We start from the raw sequence: 27,022 nt of genomic DNA, 5'->3' as shown, positions 1-27,022 counted from the left end.
GGCAGCTTCCCCCGTATAAGCACCTCCCCCTGCCACTCAAACAGCAGAAACCCGTTTGTTCACAACTCCTTTTCTAGGAAGCAGAAGAGGAAATGCAGTCCTGCCAGCACAGCAGCCACTTTGATAACAATAAAACTTCTGCACATTGTAGTTGATCCCCAAAGCCTAGGTGCAGCTCGGCTACTCACTTCCCTGTATGCTCCCTCTGCCAAGTAAGTTGAGCGTTAGCAGCAGAGAATTCAGTTGTGTGCTACCGAGTTTTCTCCTTGTACCTGTGTGCATGGAGACTCGTTAAAACTCGACAGAAAACCAGAACACCCCAAATTCAAAATACTTAACCTTTTCTTTTGGGAACTTTTATACTCAGTGCTTTGGTCTGAAAAAGCCTGGCAGGAAGGCCTGGGGGAGAGGTGGGGTAGCATAAGACTGTTTGCTACCTCCCCAGCCCCAGCACAGCCACATCGTTACGCCCAAGAGCGTAGCTGCAGCAGAGTCTGAGAGAGACCAATTCCAGAACAACCCACTATCCATACACCTGCAAAGTCATGAGACTTCTTATTGGAGAAATCACATACTATCCCAGCTCTCTTGGCCAACTCAGGCGACAGAGAAATCTTCACCACCGAGCTCTACGATCAGTTTGGAAACAAAGAGGGTTTGCTGTTCTTGAGGACTTTGATGCAATAAACCACATCTGAAAAAAGATGGGCTAAAGCTAACTTGAATCAGAAAATCATCTAAAACTACATATTTTAGTGAATAGTGTATTAGACAACCTCTACCAAGAATATGCAGACACATTCACATCAGTAAAGCAAGACCTGAGCAATCAGTCAAAAAAGAAACTGCTGAAGAACAGGCAGCGCACCTGCCCTTACCTAACGACTCGATAGCACATCCCAGCTCAAATACTGCCTTTCCAGGTAGCAGCATCCTGTAATGCTTACACCTGCGTGTGCAGGAGGTGCCGCAAAGGTGAAGCCTGTTTGTGCTCTGCCCCTCCTTCAAGTGTCACATGTTTGTGGATTGCTGTAAAAAGCCCCGGCTGTGCGGGACCAGCCTAAGTGTTCCTTCCACCACTCTGCATAACTAAGAAACTAGAGAGAAGTTAATGAATATCAAATTAACTTAAATCTGTATTACCAGTAAACCGTTAAGCCAATAAGTCCATGGATTTACAATGAGCAGTATCAGCCTTCAAACTGTGAAACGACCAGTTACGCTGTCCCTCCAAGTCTTAGAGAGCAATTTTGATACCTGCTTTTTGACAGAGAAACTACTGGATTTCCCTCTAGGTCACTTTAGCCATTCCACCAGCAATTAAACATTACACTGTGGCTTATTAGAACTTGCAGTATCCTTCAGGGGGTAGGAAGGTTGTCAGCTTCAGCAGACACACCACATCCTCCAGATAATCCACTTACTGCACAAGAGAGTTCTCAGTATTCATTCTGACCTGCTACTCTTCTTCTCCAGTGAACTCATTTTTAAGTACAGTATTGAAATGATGCATCTTTGCCACCCTGCCAGCTTGATGAGAGGTCATTTCCCTAACTCTCAACAATAAGACCCTTGCCTCAAGGTAGAAAAAATGGTCAGGTTTGCATCGGTCATCTTCACGAACAGGCCCACTTCTGCACCGCCTGATGCGTTGCAGAAAATGCATTACTGAGCGTGATCACTTGTGCCTGCAAACCGCAGGTACGTACGTTTTGGTGCCAAGAGCTCCTGCCAGATCATACCCACTCGTGTCTTTTTGCCACATCAGACTCGCCAGACAAAATTCGGAACCTGCACCATCATGGCAAATGCACACCTGGAAGATAAGTTTTCCTTACGTTTGCCAAAGTCAGCACCAAAACGCCCCAGTTAATTATACAGAGGATTTCTAATGTTATTTCTCCTTTTTCTTCTGGCCCTAATGCATGCACTCAGCGTCTTGTAGATTGGTTTCACCCTGCAGTTAAGGCAGGGCTTTGATTTAACCCCTCTTTTCATATTTCGCCTTGGGTTTTTATGTTTGTTTTTAGAACACAGCACTAGATAAAGAGTGTCAGATTTTCTGCAGCAAGCGCTGTCAGGACTCCGGCAGAGCTGGAATGGAGAAGATTTCTGCACTTACTGCTACAGCTGATGATCCTCGTGCGGCTGGGTCCGAGACCCCCTTCCCTGCTGCTGCTGAGCCACTCAGATCCCCCACGCTCCCTGCCTCAGTAGCTCCCGAGCTGGCTGGGGATCAGCCTCCTGCGCGGGACTGATGAGAACAAAGCCAAGCGAAGTTCCCCGTGCTCCGGCCACAGTTGCTCTTCATTTCACATCACGGTGTTTCCGGTTGGCCTGTGCCCACCCTCACATGGGGAGCCCAAGGTGGGCTCTGCCGGGGGAAGCTCATCTCCAGCGGTGGGTGAGTGAACGTGCGCCTGGAGTGCGCTTTGCCCTCGGCTGGAGAACAGCGGGAGGGGAAAGATTCTGGCAACGTTAGATGATTTGTCTCTCTGTTAGTGTAATTCACTGCATTTCACACGGCCTTGGGCTCCAAGCAGACTAACTTACGGTGTAGCTAACCACATTTTTATATGAGCAGTAAGACAACGAACAGTTTCCTGGCCTCACCTCTACAAGCAGACCCCGTTCTGTTCTTCGGATGAGGATTCCCAGAAAAGCAGGAGAGGAAGACAAGGGAAGAAAGTTTACATTCAGCTTCTATTCCGACGCCTCTGTTTTTAGCCAAGTTTCAACTAAACTTGAAGAGGCAAGTTTTCACAAAGACTTTTTTAGTGGACTGAACTGTAAAGTATCACGAGACAAACACTGGAGATAGATAGAAGGAAGGATGGTTGGTTTTGCATCGAGCTTGTTAGCTGACTTACAGGCTTCAGGGTAGTGATTAGAGAATATGAATTTAAATAAAGTGACTTGTGATTAAACAGGAGCACAGGACGTTTATTTGTAACAAAGACTGGAGTCAAGGAAGCCTTTTTGTTCCAGCCCTTTTCTGTCCTAACCTAAGCAGTGTCCATCCACACCCTTCTCTAGGGCCAGACTGCCTGTTAGATAAAATAAAATTACTCTGGACTTGTGAGCAGAAAGCCTGCTGCATGTTACCTAAGCTGGGATGAACAGAGCAGCTCCTAGTTGTAGGGTGAGCTGACAGGGGAGCTACTACAACTACCTGCCATCAACAGCTATCAGAGGTTTGTCAGCGCTATCCCCCTGTTCACCTGGTGCAGGCACTGGAAAGAAGGATTGGGGAGCAGCGGCCCTTAATCTGCAGTCACAAGATAGATGAGGTTTTCTCTTTACCATAATGCTTAGTTCAGTATAGTATGTACTCGGCTTATTCTTCTCCTTTGCGCGTTCTTACGAATCGGTCATAGTTCATTTTCTTTCTTAGCTATACTTTCTACTAGACTTGTAAAACACAGATCTGCAATAAACTTTCTTCATTAAAAAACCCCAAAGTCATTAGTTTCTTTGAGAACGCAGTTATTTTGTCGGTCAAAGTGTTGTCTTACTCTCTCTGGAGGGATTGAACAGTTAGGTACCTACCAAAAAGATTTCATGAACTGAATCTGAGGGATTCCGATAAACTTTTGGTGTTCACTGGCTCCTGTGGAAGACACAGGTAACACACGACTGAATGTGAGTGGTTTAGCTTTTGAAGAGGCAAAGATCAAGAAGTGCCAATTGACAATTCAAGGTCATGGTACAGCTGAAAGCTCTACAGCATCTTAGAGGCAAATAAAGGGTAGTCAAGGTGTGAAAACATATTACGTGTCTTCTTAAACTACAATAAAAAGGTTGGGCTAGAACCAGTCATTGTGAATTAACTCTGCTGTGGGTTCACTGGAGCCAGCTGAGGGTATTTGGAGAGGATGGGAATTCCCTTTGTACAAAATCACGTACATTTAGGTTCTGGCACAGTGCAGAAATATGAGGGTAACACTAACCTTACTCGGGACAGAAGCCAGCCAGCATCCATTAGCCAGCCGTGTGTGCAGCGGGTGAATTCTGTAGCACATTTTAGACTAACCTAAAGAAAGGATGCGTGACTGCGGATGGAGTGGGCTAACCAGCCACCTACGGCATGGAAAGGGAGCCCCCGACAGAGAAAGCAGTGACAGCCTATGGAACTGGGAGATTAGTAAAGAGGGAGCAGCAGCAAAGTGATGAATGCCGGGTTGCATTCTGTTTTTCCCTAAGAGAATGGATATTGAGCTGTGCAAGGCCTAGACATTTATTTTTAAGAAGAAAAAACTGTCAGAGGTATCTAAAAAGCTGTGCTCCACAAAACCTCATCCATATATAAAAGAGGGGACAATAATTTGCCTGGGCAACAGCTGCCAAACCGAAGAGAGTAAAAGACACATACCCTGAACTCATGTCCCCAAGTTCATGACTGATCAGCACCTGAACGTTCTTAGACAAGTAGTCTGATTCACAGACAGTGCCAAAACACCTATTTAAAAATAGTGACGACAGCTGGAAAAGGTGATCATGCAGCCAACATAATCAGATGAAAACGTGGGATAGCTGGGGAGTTCCTAACGCCCCTCATGGCCTCAGGAAAGTTTCGGCACTACACCATGTGCCACTGACGCAGGTGCACAGGTGGTGCGTTTGTGCTGCTCAGAGTATCACCCTGCACCATCAAGCCCTGTTGGCTAACACCGAAACACCTCGTGAAGGCTCACCGGTATGATGTTTGGCTTGCCATCTCCTGCGCTTTCATTTAATCCTTCTCTCTTTGTAGAACCGTCAGTTGTGGGAAGAAGGCAAAGACAGAAAAGAAACTGTAAAGCAACCCTGCTATCTGCTGCGAAAGGAAAGAAACAACTACAGAAACTGTAAACTCAAGTTACATGTTTGTCAGAGAGGACTGTCACCTTTCCCGTTTCATAACAGTAGCTGAAATTCATGTTCCATATGAAATTCCAGCTTTTCCAAACACTTGACAGTGACACCTAATGGCTGCCATGACTACATTTAAAAAAATGAATTATTAAAAAAAGTCTTTTTAAAAGCCCCTGGTCCCGTTTTAAAAAGCCCTTCCTTTAAAGGTGAGTAGTTGGTCATATATCCCAATGGAGCCAATTCCTGTGGTTCTAGATTTGAAATTCCAGAACGGAATCCTCCCCTGCTCTAGATCAGCGCAACACTAAGCTCTCCACGGTGCCCATCAACCCTTGCAGACAACCACCCCCATTCTTCAACTTACAAAATTAATTACAGCCATTACCAAAACACATCAAGGTAGATGGTGTTTCATGACGCTGGTACCTCCATCCAGTACTGGCTCAGGCTCACAGCTGGTCATTAACAGTATTTACATAAGTCAGTAAACATGACTTTGGACTACGTTAGGAAGTAAAGATCTCTTATTTTCAGACACAGACATAGTTTCCCTCCTCCTCCCACCGCAATCTACACCGAATACTTGGGGAAGAGAAGCTAGGAGGAAGAAATGACTAAAACTAACAGACTGCAGGGTCATTTTTCCTGAACTAAATAAATTATTATTTTTTAAATATGCCTATTAATTACACATGTAAGATAGCAGAAAGTATTTTTAACCTATTTCTTGCTCTGAATTTTCCCTTCCTTTCCTCCATTTTTTTTTTGTCCCCCTAAATAAAGCAAACCAAACCACAGGCTTTTGCACTACAGCAGCGTGCACCCTGGGCACTGGACTTAGTGAAGTTTTCTTGAGCTAGGGAAGTTCAGTCTTTTAATTCCAAGGAAGCAGGTCTTCCAAGTCCTCCTCAACCTCTCAAAAATAGAGGTTCTACGATTTAGGTATGCAGTGAGATGACTACGGTAACAACGGCAACTTCCACAAGTGACATCCAGTGCCATTTTCCTGCTCAACACCTAGAGATCACCCCGTGCGTACACCAAAGAGGCTGCCAAACCCCGACAAGCGATCAGGCATCCCTCAGCGAGCGGGTGCCAGACACCGCGCGTCACCTCCCTCTTGGAGGGCCCTGGTGATGCAGGTAACACTCCCGCACCCTGGCATACATCGAGGAGATCAGAAGCAAGATCCTGTGCATGATTTCCCAACACGGATCACAGTGCTGGCCTTTGTGAGAAGACTCTCATTCTCCTTATCTACTTGAAAAGACATTAGCTGGGAGCAGTAACCTGTTATACCACTGCCTGTGTGCTCACCAAAAAGGGCCTCAAATTCCTATTCACAGAAATTACACTTTGATCACCTCAGGCTGAATCAATGCAGCAAGCAGGAAATTCTGATTCTAAGTCTCTCGTTTAAGCCTGGTTTTCATACCTTTCTTCCCCCCTCCAGTAGTTCCTGGTCTAATTATTACAGATTGACAGAGTAAATTTGTGAAGTATTTATTCACTCTCATATAAATATACCTTTTTATCAATTGTGTTTGAATAGTTTTAAAAAGGGAAATGAAATTTTGCATTGACTCATTATGTCTTTCAAGCTGCATGCAAATAGCAACTGGAAAGCCACAGAAACGCACAAAACTAGTAACCAATCCACAATGCTGGTAAAGAAAGCTCTTTTTTTTTTTTTTTAAGATTACAAAAAGGCAAGCAAATCAAACACTCCTCCTGCAATCAGTTCCAATGTCTGATGCACACAAATTGGTATCTAGTTGAGATTTTCTGTCAGGGGAAAATCTCTGATATCCCTCCCCACTTAGTTTTTAAACTAAATTTGCATCATAAAAAAAAACAAAGCAGGGCAGGGGCTGAAGAAGCTGCCACACAGCCATCCACACCAAGAAGTCTGTCCTCAGCTGTTGCTTCTGGTCTTGACTTTGTTTCAAACAACATTTGAATTTTAAGTGCCTTAGTCATATGTGGAAAACAGCCCAGAGTGAGAACTGCCTAAGATAAATCTGAGGATTCAGAGAAGCATAGCTTCACCAAGTACCAGCAACTATTCCCTTCCCCCCAGAGTAATATTTGCCAATCAACATGGGATACTTAATTTTTAGAGTGTTTAAACGTTGAATGCTTAAACATCTGCTTAAAAGGAGAGTAGCTATTGTTCAGAATGCTCAGGTGTTGTTTTGCAGCTACTGTACTTGCTTAAAGAAGGATAAACAAGACAAAAAGCAAAATGCAAGGGCGATCTGCAGGTCATCTATCTGAATGGTAGATGGCTGAACACACCAAATGCTAACCACACAGCTAGACCCGGTTGTGCTCGCTACAGCATTCTGCGTGTCAGAGCTCACAAGACACAGTGACCAAAGCAATGAGGGAAGAAAAAGAAATAAAAGAACTTGAACAAAACAGCAAACAATTGTGTCTCAAACTCTGTCTTAGCAAATATGAAGTTGTATGTAATTTCAGGTTTCACTACATATACAAATCTCTCTGGTTTCCAGACTATGCTTTCTGAGATTATCTCAATTCATTTACAAGAAAGTAGTTCTATTTCCTGTAATTTATAAAAAAAATGTTCAATATCTTACATACTCTTTATAATAATATGCTTCTTTACCATGAGAAGTCGCAACATAAAAATTGACTGTTTACAGGTACAGGTTAGAATTCATTTTTTCAAACTTTGTTTCGTATGTTTTGACCCATTTTTGCCCCCATGAGACTGGTTTATTTGAACTGCAGGGCGCTCGGCTAACCGCAGCTGAATGTCCATACATCTAAACAAAACCAGCAACTATTTCCTACAGTTCCAGAGCTTTTAAAGAGCAGCTTTAGATTATGATGCAGAAGCAGGAACATGCATGATGAACTGTACCAGTTTCCTGAAGACCTTAGATTGGTTCTGCATGAAAGTAAACTGTTTTGGATTTTGTGTCATGTTGGATCATGTGGGAAATCCGAGTGAGTGACTCATCTCAAGCTCCACACAAACATCCTAACCCAGTATGGGAAAGGTCTCGCTGGCTTAGAGCGGATTCGCCCTTTTGGACATTTACTATGCTCACTGCTAAACCAGCAGAGCAGGAACCTTTAGCACAGACAAAGAGCTGCGGGTAAGCGAGGACTACCAGGAGTAGTCAGGAGCACAAGCTAATAACCACATACACCTTACTCTCCAGGTGCAGAGGCTTTTTGGTAACACGCAGCAAACGCAGCCAAGAACTGAAGAAGCCTTCTCGACAGCATTAATGCGCTCGTTTACCTTTGCTTGCACCAACACCGCAACACAAACGTCCTTCAGAGAAACCACCACTGACAACACGACCATGTCTTGCCAGATCCTACCGCATTTAGGTCAGCAATTTTCACAGAACAGGAGGGATTTCAAGCTCCCTGCTCTAAGTATCTCCCCGCAAACCAAACTTGCAGCACTGCTTCCCAGAGCACCTGCCCTAAACCACACCTAACACCGTGTCCATGTTACTTACCGTATCAGGAGAAAGCCCAGACTCTCGCGTGAAAAAATGAGGCTTCCTTTGGAAGCCTGAGGAAACAGAGGACTCTGCTCCCTCTCTTCAGGAATATTCTGCAAATACCAGCTGGGTAAGGCCCTGCTGCAGGTTAATAAGGAGCCCTGCTGATTAAACAGGTTTCAGACAACCCATTTGACCCAGGTGCTGCCCTGAACAGACTAACAAATATCTGAAGAGTTGCAGATTTAACCCTTTCTTGCCACCTCATCCCAGACAACGTGACGTGGACTAGTTCAGCCAAAGCTCTGCCACGGCAGGGCCCGGGGTACGTCTGTTCACCAGGACAGGGAGGGGTATGTCCTACTCACCAAGGCCACCAGCCGAGCAGTCCAGAGTGGGGGGTCTTCGCAGGCAGCGGGGGGTGGAGATGTCCTTTTCCACAGAAGGGCTGCAGCGCTCAGAATGTGCAAAACAGATACAGTTGTGCTTTCAGTTTGGGAAAGCATCTTGTGATCAAAACAATCTACCAAATCAACTCCCCCCAAAATATTTTGGCTCTAAGATCAGAAACTATCACTTCTATCAATAATAGAGTGTTTCCTAAGTCAGCAGGAGACCATAAAGAGAAGACTTTCGGGATTTCCATCAGGCAGAATACACCTTTCTTCCTTTGTTGTGGAGTTTCTCCCTCCACCTTGCCTAGGAAACCCACCCCTGGCCTGAAGCAATTACCAATTGCACTTCAGGCACATACCAATTCCCCCTGCAAGTCTCCTGATACAAGACTATGCAGGCTGTTGAACTTAAGGAAGAGTGAAATCCGAGTTTTGCACACAAATGCTACTGCTCAAGGCACTGGGCACGCACTTACCAGAGACATGACAGCTACAGCCTTCGCTTGATCACATCATCCTTGGGCTACACAAAACTGAAATGTAACTCTGCTGACACCACCGTAACCACCTCAGTATAAAAACGCAGAGAGCACAGAAAACACAAGTCACCACTGCATAAACACCGAGAGCACTTTAAATGCATTCGCCGTAGCACCTATTCCCTGCCTTGTAAGCATATGCTGAATCACAAGAACCCGGTACTCCACTGAAGCTCTCAATTACAAACGTAATTTTATTTAATTTCTTCACTCAAACTGAATTTTCTCATTCCAAATCTTTACTGAAAGAGACAGTAGTTAAATGCTTAGAAAAACCCAGGAACTGCTCTAGTAGGCAGCTAGAGAAACGTATGTATCGATACAGATATGGAATGTAAATTTCAACTCATATAGGTCACAACATACAAAGAAGATTTTTATGCAATACAGACTTACAAAACAAGAACAGTTCTTTTCACAAATATTTTCACAGATTTCTGCACAGCAACCTTGTAGAAAAGTAGATTTGTGCAACACCAAAATAACTTATTGTTCCTTAGTATAAATTAGTTTTCATTTCCTAAAAGAAAGAGGTAATTTTGTATGATTGGGCAGGACCTGAATGGATTTGGTGGTAGCAAAATATAAAAGACATTGTTGCTATATGCAGGAAAGGAATATGGCATGTGCTAGGGTACTGCAGGGGCTAGCTCTGGGGAAAAGAAGAAAGTCACCCGCCAGTGCCGAGCCGCTGCGACTGCGCAGAGGCCATGCACCAGCGAACGCCAGCCTTTTCAGTGCTTTCGCAGTCAACCAGCAGAAGTGTGCTTTGGTACTCACACCTGTTAAAAATTACCTGTCTCTGCAGGTTTCTGATTTGAGTTTAACCTCTTCAAAATAGCCTTTCTGATTTTGAGGAACAACTCACATTTTGGTGTGCTTTGAAGGAGGTGCCAGCTAGAAACTAGAAGGATTCACACCTGGTCTAACACAAACTCCATTCCTGATTTCTCTCTCTTAACTGCACAAAACATACAACTAAAAAAGAACTAATTGCCTAAGCCTAGAAACATGCTTGAATAGTAACATTGATGGAAATGATCTGCAAAGTTTAAAATTACATTAACCTTAGTTTAAATATTACCATTGATTCCCAGAAACTTTAGTGCTGATGTAGTACAATCATTTGGAAAAGTACGAGACGAAGTGTGGTACAGATAGCACAGATCAAAATTGCCCAAACGTCGTAATTCAGTTCCACTCTGTTAAAATCATATATTCCTCAAGGTTATAGATAAAGCTTCAGGTGGAAAATCTGTTTCTTCATATTATAACTAGAATGCGAGTTAACCGTCTTTACTTTAGGTTTCTTTTACATACAGGGATCAAAATAGACTTCTCAATATGACTAAAAATATAGATTTTTAACTACAGAACCCAGCAGCCATTTTTCTGCTTCTTTGCCCTTCCCCGAAAAAAGTCAAGCAAGGTCTACAAAAATAGCAATTAACTTTAAAAAATAGGTTGTTTCTTCCAGCAAATTTAAGTTACATTCAGATGTAATATAGCTATTTATAAGAAACGACGTCATGGCAAGACACCAAGGGAGACGGGCAGTGTTCAGTTTCCTTCTGACGACAGCTGCCCGTGTCAGTGCTAACCCTGGGGTCTGTGGAGATCAGTATCTGGTTTGATACTCATGGTGCCAGCGATTGAAATCGTTGTAGAAAACCACGATGCTCCCAGATGCCATGCCAGTCATTATACACCTAAGGAAAACACAAGACCGTACCCATTAGTGAACTGCCTCGCATCCAGATAGGAGGCGACACGCCGAAGAGTCACGTCAATACAGGCGCCACAACCCGAGGCCACGACCAGCTCCCAGCGCAGACAGCTGGACCTGGAAGCGCTCCACGTGCCAGTAAAGTCAGGCTTTAGGGGGTCACATCCTGGGCTTCCAAGGAGTCCAGCAAGCTGGGTTGGAATAAAGCTGCCGTCTGCACCAGCTCTGGCAGACTCATGGATCAGGAAACACACAAAACACCATGCACCAGTGTGTATGGGCGGCCTGAAGCTACAGTTCAGAGTTAGACAACAGAGTTGTTTACCAGCATCACTGACCTGGAAGGCCACTTCAGACCTCCTGGGATTATTTCTTGGCTTGCTTGGTTGGTTTTTGGGGAGTACTGGAGTGGGATGAACCCCTGGTGAAGCAGCAAGGTGAAGGAAGGCTAGGGAAGTGTTTCAGTTTCACCTCTCCCATTTAAGCACATGATCTACGTGAAGGAATTGGATGTGGGCAGAGACCTTTGGCTGGAAATGGTAGTGTTTGGGTTTGGAAGCAATCTGAACCTTTGGTTGGTTTGGGACTTCCTGAAAGTAATCATCATGCTTTCCCACTGAGGCACTCTTTCTTTCTGAATTCCTTACCCTTGGCCTACCCCCAGAGATCATTTAGATCTGTTTGAAAAGCCATGACCCAGACATAGCAGACAATTAGAGAAGTTTCTGTGTCGTCTTTTCGACTATTTCATTCTAAAGTTTTACAAAAATCAAAAGTATAAGGACGTAAAAAATTCTGGCATTTTAGGAAAAAAACCTCAGAATTTAAAAAAAAAAATAATCTGAGTCAAAAGCTGCAATTTGTCCTTCAAAACAAAGACTAAGTATGAGATCACCAAAACATTGCATTTTGGCAATGTTTTCATGCCACTTCCTTTTGAAAGCACCATTCTGATTGTTTTTCTGTTAGGTTAAAACATCTTTTTGCACGCTGTCGCTCAAACACATACATTTGTGCATTCCAAATAAATTACTGTAAGTAATTACTGAGTAAGTATTCAGTAAAACAGTCTGAGTAATCTTCTGAGTTTCTGCATCTTTAAACTGAAAGTGAACAGGTTCCTAACTTCAGCACGTTGATAAATTTATTTGTAGAATATTGCCCATATTAAGTTTCAGTTTATTGGCATGCAAAGATTATTCTGACATGCTATTCATTACAGCTTGAAGATTCTCTAAAAGCAAAATTTTATACATTTCAGAGCTCTAAAATTCAGCACTGTAAGTCCACCTTTTTAAGTATTTTTAACAGCAGGGGCTTCTTAATGTAAAACTGTTTCTTCAAAAATGCCTCTAATCTCCAATTATGCTGAACAAGAAGTTGAATGTTTCACCGAAGTCTAAAAATTTTGCTGGTTTGGATTTTTTTAAATTCATTTGATGTAAGTTTTAGAAATGTAGTCCAGGTAGAAATGTTAAAACATCAGTATGGACTGCAGTAGGTGGGAGGCTGACTCTCAGCAATAAGCTGTACTGCACAGTGTAGGCAGTCCCAAGGGATTTAGGAGCCAAATCTGCTTGGAAAGTACACAGGAACTCTGCTAAGCAAACGCACGAAAGCAAACAAAACTCTAGCCTGCAAGCTAAAAGTGTGCAAGTGAAGCTGCAGTGGAAAACATAAAATGCAGTCAAAATGTTGACTGATCGCCTTCAGGAGAAGGAATCTTCAAGGAGGGTCATGTTTTATGTGGATAAAATAACTTTTCTAGAAATGAAAATTAATATTTGCTTTAGCAAAATATGGATGTGTGAAGGGAATCTTGTGCAGCTATTCCAACTGTTCTATTTATGATTTAAGGGTCTGGAATTAGGAATGGGATTTGTTCTGTAAGTGAAAGAAGAAACAGGAGAAGCACATATGTAACCTTCCACCTCCATGTGACCCACACTGTGCACTTGCACAGGTCAATAACCCAACCCATCTTGAAAGTCCGCCACAGTCAGATTTCTTGAATCTCTCTTCATTCCCCCGAGAGCTGAAATCCTGAAAAAGATTATCTGCCCTAAATACGACACGTTCAAAAGAAATTGATGCAAGTGCAGAATTCTCAACATCATCACCAGGATCTGTGATCCACAGAAAATCAGAATCAGAAGAAAACCAGAAATACAATCCAACTGTAGGTACATATTCTCCGAAACTCTTGTGAAGACCGCGCTTTGCTCTAACCTTTGGTCATACGACAGGGCCATGGATCGGATTCCAGCATCACACCCTGGGTAAGCAAAAAGCTGCTTGAGGTCCCACATCTGCCATACCATGACAACTCCGTTGTCTCCACCTGTAAGCAGGTACTGTCCATCTCGGCTCAGCTGAATTGCCTAGGGGGAAACCACATGGATATTGGTCAGACAAATGTGTGTTGCTCTTCCTCCCCCTCTTTCACTTTCATAAAGGGTTTCATATTGACAGCTGAATGTTTGAGGAGACTCAGTATCAATACAGGCTTTTGGGAAGCAATATTATTGTTACGTTATTCCACCCAGCAACAGAATTAATGCTTTATGCGCCAATCTCTTTAATACATTAGATGTCACTAGTCGAGTTTTACTTTACCTGTGATTCATTCAATATTCCAAACATCTAATATGAAGTCAGCTAAAAAAATCTGCTCTTCTAATTAGCAAGATTTACAAGATCCAGCAGCGCTGGGATTAAGATATAGTACCCGACACTGCCCCAGGGGCCCTTCATACTAGCCTAGCAGAAGCTATCCTCCTTTTCTCTCTGGCACAAGGCTGAGTGATGGAGGGAACTGAAATGTTGTACACATTACTAGAATTAATTTAGACCAGCATTTTGAGATTTCTGCTCCAGATGAATAAGTCAATGATCCACCCCTCTAATAGGGGTTTCCTTTCCTCATCTATCCTGAAACCGGCTGTGAGAAATTCAATGGCTTATACCCGGATTTTGCACGCACCATGGGGACTGATGGCAAGTCTACATTTGAAATCTTTACTTAGGATCCACATCATGGAGAAAGAAGGGATATCACTGGTTTTCATAGTGAGACTTCTTGAAACAGGAGTCTTCAATCTATTTTGATATTTTTTGTGTGCTGCTGGAAAAATCATGATATGTACCAAGTACCTGGAAGCAACTTTCCTCGGTTACCTGAGATGCTTACAACTACTGTTTGGACCATTACTAATAACTCCTGTAAGCCCAAACCTTTTCCCATGCTCTCCTCCTGTTTCCAGATGCCTATTCTCAGTTCTCTTTCTGACTTTCGCGGCCCAGCTTGACTTCAGAAGCTTTTTCTCTTCTCTGCTCTCTACTTTTATTTTTGTACACAATACTCAGCACAGCAGCAGCCTATCATCCTCTTCATTTGAACACACGGAAGGGTGAGAAACAACTTTTGCTACTTGTTTGCTGGATGATTTGCTGTTATCAAAAGGAAAATACTGAACATTGCTACTATGAAGCACTATTATCTAGTATTAAACTCCTGATCCTACCTAATCCTTCACTCCATTGCTCCTACTTCCAGTTCCTATTTTTGCCTCACTGCTTTCTGCCTCTTCTTGTCTTCTCCCAGCCTCTGACAAGTTTCTCTATCCCTATCTCTACTTGTCTGTTCTTCTCACTCCTGCAAACACCTCTTTCCTTCTGTCCTTGGTTCCATCCTCAATTCTGCTCTTCTTTCTCCTCTGCTTCCCCACCAGCTATTCCCCCTGCTCATCCAGGCTCATCAACAACGCCATGACCTCATCATGTTTCTGGCTATGGCACTGTTGTGCACCTCACTGTAGGGGAGGATTGGCTGCAGAGAAAAACCCTGTATCCCTGGGCTAGAGATGTTCAGTACAGAATGCCGATGCTGAGCATTATCTATTGAATGCATTTAACCCGAGATTTGTGAATTGGCTAAATTTGGTCAGCTTTTCAACAAAATACACATCCTTCACACCAGGATTAACTCGTGATAAATTTCAGCTCCCTGACTCAAGGCAGGGAGCCACAAAACTTTTCAACAAAACAATGGAAGAATGGAGGATATTCAGAGCATTGGCTTTTAAATTCCACACACACATGTTCTACAAACAGACTGATCCACGTTAACTAAAACACTGTCACTAGAAGGCAAGGAAATTGCCTCAAGATGATAACCTGCAAGCATAATTCCAGTTGAAAGATTTAAACTTAGGAAGCAGTAGAAAGAACTGAAGACAGTCTTGCCAACATATCTCTCTCTGCTGAAGTCTGCAAGTATTTTGGCACTTGCAATCTCTGCTTCTACAGTATTCCAATATGCAAAACTTTTAACCTACTGTGATTTGAAATTCCTCAGGAAAAGGAAATTGCTTTTTAATACACAGAATTTATAGCGCATGCACCACAAAAATGAGCGAAACTAACACACAAAACGCTATGTTCATGCAACATGAAAGTGTTTATACAGACTGCTGACAAGCCTAGAAACCAAAATATACAGTGTACATAAGATACTGCTTCGTGAACAGCAGTAATTGAAGTCAGATATATTGCACATCTGTATTTTTTGTACTGCTGTGCTCTATTACTATGATGCCCAATATAATCTTTAAAATTATGTAAGTGGAACACTTAAGATAGAGACTTGATGTTATATTATAAATTTTGAGTGTTTACTGCAACAACTCCCAAGTAATCACAATGAATCACATTGCTAAAACTTCATTTCATGCAATACCTTTAAAATGAATGTAATTGAAATACAAGCATACACTGTAAACAAAATATTATAACACTGAAACAAAACAGATGATAAAGCTATTCCAGCTGTGTTTTGAACGAAGATGACAACACACATATGTGAATTTAGAGACAACACAGCAGAGTATGTGGAGGTTTTTTCCAATCACAGCCAACTATACAAAATTGAATTCAAGGTTAGAGATCAGTATTCTGCGCTGAAGCTTCTCCCCCCCAAAACAAATGTTCCAACCATAAATTGTCTCTACCAGCCTACAAAAACAGGCGAAGCACCTCCCAAAGCAAAGCCCCAAGGAGCTTGAAAACTCATTTAAAGACCCTCTCAGAAAAGTAGAGTAACCCAGTAGGAAAGGAGTAGAAAACCAACTGAGACAAGACTGTGAAAATTATCTAGAACTTGCGTGCACTGAGTAGACGATCATGAGATCTAATGTACCACACACAATTATTAAAAAGATTATTCATCAGAAGCAAAAATCAATATGGGGTGGTTTTCTTCTCTATAGCAATGTCAGTCTCCTAAGGGTATTTTCAAATTGCAATGAAGACCGTGACAAATAATTATTTGCTACACTTATAAAATTCAGCTGATGAAAATCCATTAACCTTATGGTCATGGTTCACTTGATTTTTATTCTTGAGGCTTTTACTGAAGAAATGCTATATTAAAAGGCAAATTAAAGCCATTAATCTTTAACTCTTCCACTACCTGCAAAATGCAGTGGGTTTTGTGATCTTTCGATTAAATGAAGTATAGGCTTTGAACCCTTACTAATAACTATGCAATTTTATTAAGTCAGTGGCTTGTCATGAAGACAAGATGCTGATTTATTTGTTTTTATTGTTTGGATTTATTTATTTTTATTGTTTATTACCACACTTCTCAGCCACTTGCCTACACATATACATATATATGAATGAAGGAATGAATGGTAGGAAAAGGTCACCCTGTCAACAGTTCAGTTTCATGACATGCCCTTCAAGATTCAACAAACTAAAGGATGCTTTTACTCCCAAGTACTCCAACTGGTGTAGAGGACGACGTGAATCAATTTTACTGTTCTGCTTTTCCCCAGCGTAGTTTATCTACGATTCTGGTAGGTACGAAACTGAAACAACTCAGCAGCTAATCTTTCTCACAACATGAGCTTCAGACACTCAAATAATCCCCAAAGCGCACAATTTCAGCCATGTTCTAAAAGCTGCCTTTCTGACTTGTATTTCCTTGGAAAGCCTCAAAACTTTGCACAAATCCCTTTTAACATCTCAGATTTTTGAAAGGCAGTGCTCTGTAAAAAGGCAGAGCTGACACGGTGACAGCCTGGGCTTACAGCAGCAGGAGTCTTCTGGGCACTTCCACATTTCAAAACAGACTCAGGAAAGGAAAATAAATTGGTTCCTCTGGGTGAAACAGCATACAGTCTTTGTTTAGGGTAAAATAACTTTACTTCTCAGAACAAGCAGACTATTTAGAGTTAACTTATTCATTAAGATATCTAAACATTACGTGGTAGATGTACTGCGATACGCCCAAGCTCCACTGAGCAATACAGTATTTAAAACAAAAACAGGTGGAAGGCATTGATTAGACTTTGAATTTCCCCAGAGCGTCTGAAATTTTTCTAGCAGTTTTCTAGCACAAGAATACAAGAAAAAATCAGAATGTTGTTCCAAACATCACTAGCGAATGCTGCTAGTTTTGTCAATAATGTTCTGAAGTACTGGTCCATATCCACACAGGAAAACAGAAACTAAAATGTAACATTACAGATTCAATGCTTAAGACCACAGGAAGATAGAAACTGGAATTTTACATTACAGATTCAACAGTTAACGACCTTTTCCTTCCCTTTTCTATCCTCCTCGAACAAAACCCAACGAAAAGTGTTTGTCAGCACAGCCCATGGGTAGGTAGGTATGATTCATTTTAAATGCCCCCACTTTAATCATGCAGTTGCCACTTGCCTTCTAACATGATATAGTGCAGAAGCACTGGGAAAGACGCTGTACGTTGTTTAAGCATAAAGCCCAACTGGGACCACTGGGAGAGAAAGAAAACAAAACAAAATAAACCCCAAACTCCTGTACATATGTAATTCTGGCCCACAGAGAGCGGAACTTCCATTGCCTCTAGCAACATTCCTAAAGCTGTGGGTACTGACTGAAACACTACAGAAATTGTTTAAGCCAGCAAGGGATTTCTAGATATTTTACAGATTTGTTGGCCTAGCTGACAACATAATCACATCTGAAAGTGACAGATTATCAACATTATTATTGTAAAAAGAGAAAACACTGTGATACGCACTTGCTTTATGGAAAGAACCGGGATGAAAGGCAGGCTGAAAATCTCAAAACCATTTGTACAAGGAGAGCCAAAGGTGCGATTTCAGAGAATTGAAGAAAGATTAAAATATTGAAGCAAGAATCTACACTGATTTGGAAAAATGGCTTGGGACAGAAATATACACACTCCTACTTCATTTCCCCAGCCTCAAAACTGCACTGATGGCTGCCACGGCATCCAAAGATCTAATGGCCTCTCACCCCTGCAGACAGCACTCTCACTATGGAAAAGAGACCTGCACAGAGAGTTATTTCTGCATATTCCACCCCCAACCATTTTTCCATTTTGAATCATAGAATTATATTCAGGAGAAACAGGGATGCTGCATTAACAGAGTATATAGTCCATGACAGAGTTTTAGAAGGGTTTAATTGGAATGCCCTGAACTACACAGGAGACTTGAGTGGTAACAGGCATTCACTGTTCAATGTAAGACCTAAAACGGAAATAATGAAGATCAAAATTTGTTCAAATATATTGACACATCTTCCATCTTTAGAATTAACACGAATAGAGTCAAGAGAAGGTCAGGCGTAAACTTAAAAATGCTTAGAATTTTACACAGCATCTGAAAGAATTTCAATAATTCTGTAAACCAAACATGAGGGCGAAGAGGCATTTTCTTCCTGAAACATCTAATCCAAATAAAGGAGAAGCTTTCAAGAGTTTTGAGCTGAAAAGAACACTGGATATATCCCAGCAGCTGAGTGGCTGGGCTCCTCCATCAGATGATGAAAGTCAGGTTGGAAGTGTAGTACTGCTATACACTTACAACAACAAAAGTCTCCTCTTGCTGATGGTAAACAGTTAAGTAGTTTTGTACAGGAAACACTTCTTTACTGTGAGGATGACTAAGCACTTGCACAGGCTGCCCAGAGAGGCTGCAGAGTCTCCATCCTTGGAGATAGTGAAAAGCTGTCTGGATGTGGTCCTGGACAAACGGGTCTAGATGGCCATGCTTGAACAGGCGGGCTGGAGCTGCCGATCTTCAGAGGTCCCTTCCAATCTCAACCATTCTCTAATTCTGTGCCCCTCAGACCGCGAATACTGGCATGGAGGCCATAATTTCATACAATTCAGGTAGCCTGAATGCTGACCCAGCAATGTGATCTTGGTTCATGTCTCTGCTGCATTCCTTAACTTTCTACTAGATCTGGTAATGCTTTTCTTTTTTCTTCCCTGCCCTTCCATTCCTTCCCTTTCCCTTTCTTTCACATTCAAGGAAAATATGAGAATATTTTTAACTCAAGGGAAGTGTTCTTTTGACATTTCTGCTTCACTGCAGTATGGCTGGCAGGTTCTGCTCTGCTTCATAGGTACTATTTCATAGGAACTGTCAAAAGATCTGCATTTTGTATGATTGAATAATTTCCATAAAATCATAAGCTTAAAATGCCTCCTGCATAGTTTTGGACTTGCTCCATGTCTCTTGCAGCTAAAGATGTGGAATCTAGCTGCCTGCTCAGCAAATGCAAAGGGCTAAAGAGCTGAAATATAGACACGTACCTATAAACTTCCTGAAGCTCAGCAAAACACACACTATCTCAAGCAAAGATGAAGGAATGTAGACAGAGATGCCAAAAAAGGTAAAGCCAGCATTCAAACCGCATGTCCAACGACCTCCTGCGTCTGGACTCAAAAGTAAAGAAATAGCCTGGCTTCTCCTGGTCAGCAATCAGTAATATTTGCATTCTTCAGTTCAAGGAATTGTCTACAGGATATTCCTTACTATGCAAACGGAGCTATTCTAAGATCAAACCAGTACTATTAGGAGTACATGGTCCCCATAACTACAATTTTTTCAGAATGCTGCTGTTTTGGTCTAGTACTATGTATTTCTATGACCTGACTACAGAGAGAGTCTCCACACGACTCCAACACTAACAGCTTCTCCTGATGCTGGAACTACGAGTCCTCAGCACACATCTGAGTACACTCACCTTTATCTTGTCATCTGTTTCCATAGTGGCTTGAAGTCTCCCATTCACACTGAATACACAGAATAGGCCATTTTCATAATATATGACACAGTGGCCTTCCCTTGAAGCTTGAATAAGTTTCGGTCTCAGGCAGTTTTCAGGACCTTCTAATGTTTCAGGACCTTCTAGTGTCCTCAGTAGATCTCCATTCATAGAATGTATGAGACATGGTCCTTCTAATGAGACAGAATAAAAATCTCTGGTTATTGATTTACATGCTCATTTAAAGACTTCATATATCAAATGGTAAGTAATGACTTCTACTTAGGTAATCATATTATAATACATTATAATGATTTTTACCATCTTTAAGTGGAAAGTCTATGAATTTAAGGGTGCTAGAGAGTAAAACAAACAGCTTATCCCTTAAAAGCTTGGTACTAAGGTATTTTAGAGCACCTATCAAAGTTAGTTAGAGACCTAACAGATTTTCTTTTGTGGATTTTCTTTTAAAACTGGTAGTAATGAACTTTGAGAGCACAAAAATAAATGTACTGAATCCTAAAATGAGATTTTCAAACTACGAACACACACACAGAGCTAAGTGCAATGAATTTACATGCCTAGGTACTGTAAAAGTGTATATTCTCACATTCAGATTTTAACCCATACGTGATCCACTAAATATTTGGGGTTTAATATATTTGGACAAATACCTGATTTGCATGTAAGCCACAAACATTCACACGCATAAAACAGTAACACACAGAGGTGCATAAGGTGAGTACACCCAACTTTGAAAAGGTGTCTCAAAGTAGGTGCTTTGGCAACACTAAAGCAGAAAGATCCTAATTCTAAGAAATTTCCAGTGTGGACCCACGAATAGGAAAAGGATAAACAATATCCATGGAATCAATGCCATTCTTTATAATTTGTCTGCCAACACAAATGGGGCGATTACAGGCTTTGTAGCTAAGCTCAAAGAGCCAGAACAGAATTACTACGAGGTTTAGTTAGTAGTTTATATATACCCTTCATCAAACAAGACAGCACATTCTCCTTCTCCTGGAACTAATTTGTGCTCCCCTTTCTGAGAAGTTACCCCTAGCAAACATTCTTCACCATCCTGGAAGTCAAGAGCTGTACCCAACTGCATGCTGTACGCAATTCCTTGCTGGATAAACAAACAAAAAGACAGCAATAAGCAGGCTGTAATAGGGAAATGATGTTGAAACTGATCTGAAAACCAGTTGCCTCTTGTTAATGTCTGAATAATCTTCAGTTTTAGCACATTTAAAAAGAGGTTTCAAATTCCACAGCGACTAAAACAAGGTTAGAAATAAAACAATCATAAAGTTAATAAATTCTGCCACCTGAGACTATATACCTTTTTGCTTTAGGATTATAGCTTCATGAACAGAAAGAAATGACAACAGCTACCTTACCTTTTGAACCACTTATTACCAGGCCAAGTTCAGCACAAATGGTAGCACAGGTGATCTCATAGTCATGTCCTGTCAAAATAGCTCGAGGAGTTGCAAAATCACCTTCAATGAAAAAAACAATAAAAGCAATCCTTGGTTACAATCTATTTCTAAAATCACAGCTTTCAATCACTGACGTGTCTTCAGTTTCCCTGCTCTTTGAGTTCATGTTCCCTACAAATCACTTCTATGCTTTTGTTTGCATATGGTTGTTCTGTACTCCTATCTACACGGTACGGCAGCAGTATACTACAGGAATTCAGCCTGTGCATTTACTAACACACATTAACATTAAAGTCAGGTGTGTAGTAAAAACAAATAGAAGTTGGAGCACACAGATTTGCTTTCTCCCCTCCCTCCATCTCTTGTTTTTTGTAGAGGAAGGGATCTAAGCCAATTACTACCTTTTCCTATAACAGGCATTAAGTAAACGTGTCACTGATGGGTACTGAGAGGAGACACCTACAGCACCCAAAGATGAAGTAAAACACACACTGATTTTATTTTAACCTAGTAACAGTGTAGAAACCTCAGCCTGCTGTCTAGTTCCTTGTAAGATGTGGAGCTAGGATGATAATCACAATGAATTTCAGGTAAGCTTGCAAAATCAAAACACCCAAAACCAATGTTATTGCTACTGCTCCTATTAGATTGTTTCCTGCAACAAGAACAAATAAAACTATACTTGGTTGAGTCTCTGTAATCAAACATATATGGACACCATAAAGAAAAAGAAATTGTACACTGGCACATTTATAGGGGAAAAAAAATTCTCCAGGTCAAGACACAGAAATGCTATAAAGTTCTTTAAATAGTTTTATAACTTCACTCACAGGTCATTTGCTGGATCACCGTCTTCAAGAGTGCTAGCATTTCATGGAAATCACGATGTTATTTTTGTATTACTATATAATTAATTCATTCATAGCGTTTTATGAATCATTTAAACTCTAAAGAATGTATCTTGGGCAATGTTATCATGCAGTGTCAAAAGGGATTAGACAAGTTTTTAAGCGGCAGGGAATAATTTCACTTCACAGTAAGTGATGAGATGTGTGATACCAACAAGGCAGTAAAGCAGTGGTAAAACCAAGCCTTTTTAACTTCAAGAACAGGAGATGGTTTTGCAGAGAGATGGCCTAATAATAGGGCCAACTGACTTCATTTGTTGCTAAGGTAGCATCATTCAAATTTTATTTGGGGTTGTAACTTTTCAAAAGATAAAAATAGTATAATGCCATCAGTGTGTCCATGTGCTAGCAATACTGGCAGAGGTCTTATTAGAAATCACGGAAAATAGTAAAGCAAAGCAGATGGCTACCCAGACCTTACAAGTGAACATCGAGAGACTTCTGTGGAAAAGGAGTGTAGATCTGGGCTTGCATAATTACAGCTTAGCTTACTCTCAATATTTTACATTTTTTACTCAGCTCATTTCCAACACCTCCCAGTGTGTCCATGTAGCTGCCACATTCAAACAGCTTTTTACAAAAGTCATAATCTATAACAAAGTATCAAATCAAGGATTTTGACCTGTCAAAATTAGATTTATTCTGCAGTTACTGCTATAATCTATAATTTATATCCACAATACAAAATTCTGAAAAGTATGTAAACCTGTTTCTTTTCAGAAATACACATGCATGCTAAATATATACATATATGCATACATACACACACACATATGCATGCATCTTATCAGCATTTTCAATCTGGAAATGCTTTGGAGCAACTTGCTGAATTGTCCATAATCTCTTAATAAATTATCATTAAAAGCTATTGCTTTCCTTTTGTGTAATGCTGGGCAAAACACACTCAAGCCCAGGAAGTATGGCAGACAGTTCGGAAGCAAAGGAAAAACTCCCAACAAATTAGAAGCATAAGGGTAGACTTAATGACCTCTAGGTGCTTCTCAGGTGGCTGATCCTATGAACGCTCACAACCCTTTTAGAGAAAGTTTGCTCTGTTGAACTTTTCTCACCTAAATGTGGGGCAGGCACCTTAGTAGATTCATAAAAGAACATTGTGTAGACAAGCCACAAATTTGCAGTTTTAGGGGCAAATGCAATGGTAACTGTAACAGTTGTCTTATCCAGTAACAGTTTAATTTTGCTGACCCAATTCTTTCTCCATATTGTCCCCAAGCCATGAAACAGGAGGCAGCATTTTGTGCATTTAAAGCTCTTGTTAGTTTGTTTTCTTTTCAATGAGCACTTATGTTAGCAAAATTCTAGAATTCTGGTTTTCTTACTTTGTTTTGTTTTCTTTCACTTTCAGAAACTGCATTTAACACATACTTGCATAGATCGGCAAGGAATTAATCTAATTACTTACTACATATCTTAATGAAAGTTTTGAAATCAGAGAAGTTATAAACGTACAATATTGTAGTAGGGGTAATGAACAGATGATGCTGGAGTTAGAAGACTTATTAGAAGCAATGTCCAAATAAATTATTAGGAGGTGCAGATGAAAAAATCCTGATAGTAAACTTACTGTTTACAGCAACCACCTTACTCTAGGCTTTACCCAGGTCAGGCTGTCAGTAACTATATACATAAAATGTAGGAGCTACAATCCTTAAAACAAGGCGTAGAAACTGAGCATATATATTTACCACAGTTCACAGAAAAGTAAAATTACATAAGCAACACTCACAGTCTTTTTAGAATTTGGACTTGACTTCAAACATAACAGTATAAATCTACAGGTGGCAGGATCAGTGTTTTATAAATTATATCAGCTGTTTACTAAATTTCATTTGTTCTAAAGAAACACTATAATGCAAAAAAGAAAGAGAAGAAATCTGAATAGCATCTTTAAAGACATGAGGACCTGAATAAATACTGTAAAAGAAGAGTCCTGTGAAAAGTCAGGCAGACTCCTTTGATAAGAATGTCAAGTATTTAGGGGTTTCCAAGCCTCTGATTTTCCAAATAATGGGGTCAACTTAAAAGCTGGTCGTAGAGCAGAACAGATTTCTTTAAAAGCTTTTAAACTGTTATTGCTTCAGAAGATTGTCATGGTTTTCAATAATGCAAAGAGAAAATTTTATTTTGTTGCTGGTTTAAGGGGCACCACTTCAAACTTTTCTAAATTGTTTTAGGGGAACCAGCTTGCAGACCTTTTGAAAAGCTGGGGAAGTGACTTCAAAGGGAAAAGAGTCTTTGTCCGCTAAGCAGGTTTACGACCACTGATGCAAACCCTAACTAAGGACTGAAAAGAATACTCAGTGCATCTTTATGGAGATCCTTAAGGAAGATGAACAAGTCAAATGAGATTAAAGATAGTTCAAATCCTAGCACTAATAACCAAGGCACAACAGTTTTACAGATGTGCTTTTCTCATCATAGTATATATCCTTAGTCTACACCATTGCTGGATCGCCACTTGAAGTTGAATGCTGCAAGAATCTTAATGCCACATTCACATTGCACCAAATGTTGTCAATGAATTATGTAAGTCACAGGATGTATATGTGAAGTTGTTTTCCAGTAACGGACAGAATACTTTACAGTAACCATTCAAATTATTTCAAAAGAACTCTCCTATATTCCATTAAATAATTTCTGCAAAGCTTGTTTCCCATAGAAAACAGCATAAAATATCACTCTTCCTTAAGTGACTAAAGTACATTTTAAATCATAAAATTCAAGCTTCAGAAGATAAAAGAAGAGCACATGATATTATGTCAGCTTATGGTGATATTCTAGTGAAAAAATATTAGGCGTTTGGAAACCACGTTTAAAAAGCAACAGTGGGATTACAGCAACGTCGAAACTTTCTTCTACTTTAATGGCATCCAGAAGATACACCCCACCAGATAACAAGAAATTTGTTTGCATTGCCGGGTCTTTCTACACCATTTTTTCAGCTTCAGTGATGTTACAAAACAAAACAGGATCACAACATTTAAATCAATCAGTAAACTCCCAAAAAGACGACTTTCTGTATTTTCAGCACTAAGCTGTTAGGGCTCAGCCACACACAGGAACACATTTAAAGAAAAATCTCCCCCTAAAAAAAAATCAAACCAGAGAGCAGCTGAAAAACTTCTCTCACAGTGAAATGTCAGATACATTTCATACTATTTCTGGGTGAGACAATATTATGCAGCACATTAGAATATAAAATATTTTACTATGCTCCTTTTTATGTTTTATGCTGAGAAGACAGTTAATTATGATAAGTCACAGACAGCCAAACAGTCATTTCTGAATCATTATTCTGTGATTGCAGAGGCTGTAGGGCACTTTTAAATGGCAAATTAATTAAGTGATTTTATGTCAATTTAAAATCAGAATTAAATGAAGCATCAATCAATCTAACTATCTTTTTACCCACTTCTTGCGAAAACAAGTGATTGAGTGCTTTTCTCAGGTTATGTCAACCAAACCAAATTACGTATGTAAGAAAAGTCTTCTGAAAGTCATTTACAAGTTTCACAATATTGAAGTTGCTTCACATAACAAAAATTGAGGAAAACAATAAAAGGTGTGAAATCAATTTGAGAAGTACAAATGTACTTATAGAATGTATGGCATTTGGACAAAAGTGCTTTCAGCAAAACGTACGTAAATCAAGACTACTAGTTTGCTGGTAGGCTTCTATGCCGATTATATAGCAAGTTTCAGAGTTTAATTACATCAAAGTGATGACTGTCAATTATTATATAAACTCTGTACATTAACATCATTTATAGATGACACACAGTGAACATTTAAATAACAGCCAACCGGTTAAAACCCCACTCCACTGGCACAGAAAGTCTAGCTCTTTGATGGATGTGATCCTACTAAAGCAATACCACACAGTTATTACTGAAGTATTCCTAAAACCTAAATTTGCATAATCTTTCTTTTGTAAATACGCATTTTTATGTAACAGTGCAATCTTTTCATATTATGTCGGAACTTGATTGTTGTCCGGTTCTTCACATGACACTCCATCAAAATTTCCTCTAATTCCTTCAAACTACTTCCCATCTGTTCAGACTTTTTTTTTTTAACAACAAAAAGTACAACCTTATGCTTAGATACACATTTTGTTTTTGCAAAAAACACTTTGACCATACAATTTCTGAAAAAGGAACAATATTTTTTAACAACATATCATTCTATCCTGAAGCAAAATCTAAAAACATAAATGACAGAAGATACTGCAGTGCTGTTACCTTTGTTCAGTGAAGAAAAATCTATTAGATTTACCTTAAGAATTCATTTCAGCCAATATAACACAGGAAAGACTTATTGTATTCCTTCCCACAGTCACACCGTGCAACAAGTGACTAACATCTATTCAGTACTAACATGAGATTTTCATTGACATTGTGTCAAGAGAACAGGTTCACTATGCTCCCAAAAGAAACAGTAAAGAAAAAGATTTAACAAGCCTTCATGAATTGGATATCACAATTCAGATTTCAAAACTCCATAATCCCCAGCCTCTTAATTCCTACACCATGTGCAATGCGAAGCTTTCTGGAATGAGTTTGCCCTTACTGGGGATT

The 27,022-nt window shown here is 40.4% G+C and overlaps 2 protein-coding genes across 2 annotated transcripts in view; one reads left to right on the top strand and one right to left on the bottom strand.

The window, feature by feature from the left end:
• The window catches only part of DCLK2 (doublecortin-like kinase 2), a gene marked incomplete at its 5' end in the record, with an annotated part of 72,964 nt that extends 70,706 nt beyond the window's left edge, over positions 1-2,258 (top strand). The window contains one exon of the mRNA XM_010156527.1: positions 2,031-2,258. Within this exon, the coding sequence (XP_010154829.1) occupies positions 2,031-2,258 (228 nt within the window). The remainder of the gene's footprint in view (positions 1-2,030) is intronic.
• An 8,304-nt stretch (positions 2,259-10,562) lies between these two features.
• The window catches only part of LOC104513239 (lipopolysaccharide-responsive and beige-like anchor protein), a 59,153-nt gene continuing 42,693 nt past the window's right edge, over positions 10,563-27,022 (bottom strand). The window contains 4 exon segments of the mRNA XM_010156525.1: positions 10,563-10,985; positions 13,232-13,383; positions 20,051-20,265; positions 21,475-21,576. Of these exon segments, the coding sequence (XP_010154827.1) occupies positions 10,895-10,985; positions 13,232-13,383; positions 20,051-20,265; positions 21,475-21,576 (560 nt within the window). The 3' untranslated portion in view covers positions 10,563-10,894.

The sequence above is a fragment of the Eurypyga helias genome, unplaced genomic scaffold (genome assembly GCF_000690775.1).
Source record: "Eurypyga helias isolate BGI_N326 unplaced genomic scaffold, ASM69077v1 scaffold6868, whole genome shotgun sequence".
NCBI classification, from domain to species: domain Eukaryota; kingdom Metazoa; phylum Chordata; class Aves; order Eurypygiformes; family Eurypygidae; genus Eurypyga; species Eurypyga helias.
The sequence above is the reverse complement of the archived record's forward strand: the minus strand, read 5'-3'. Positions and strand labels throughout refer to the sequence as shown.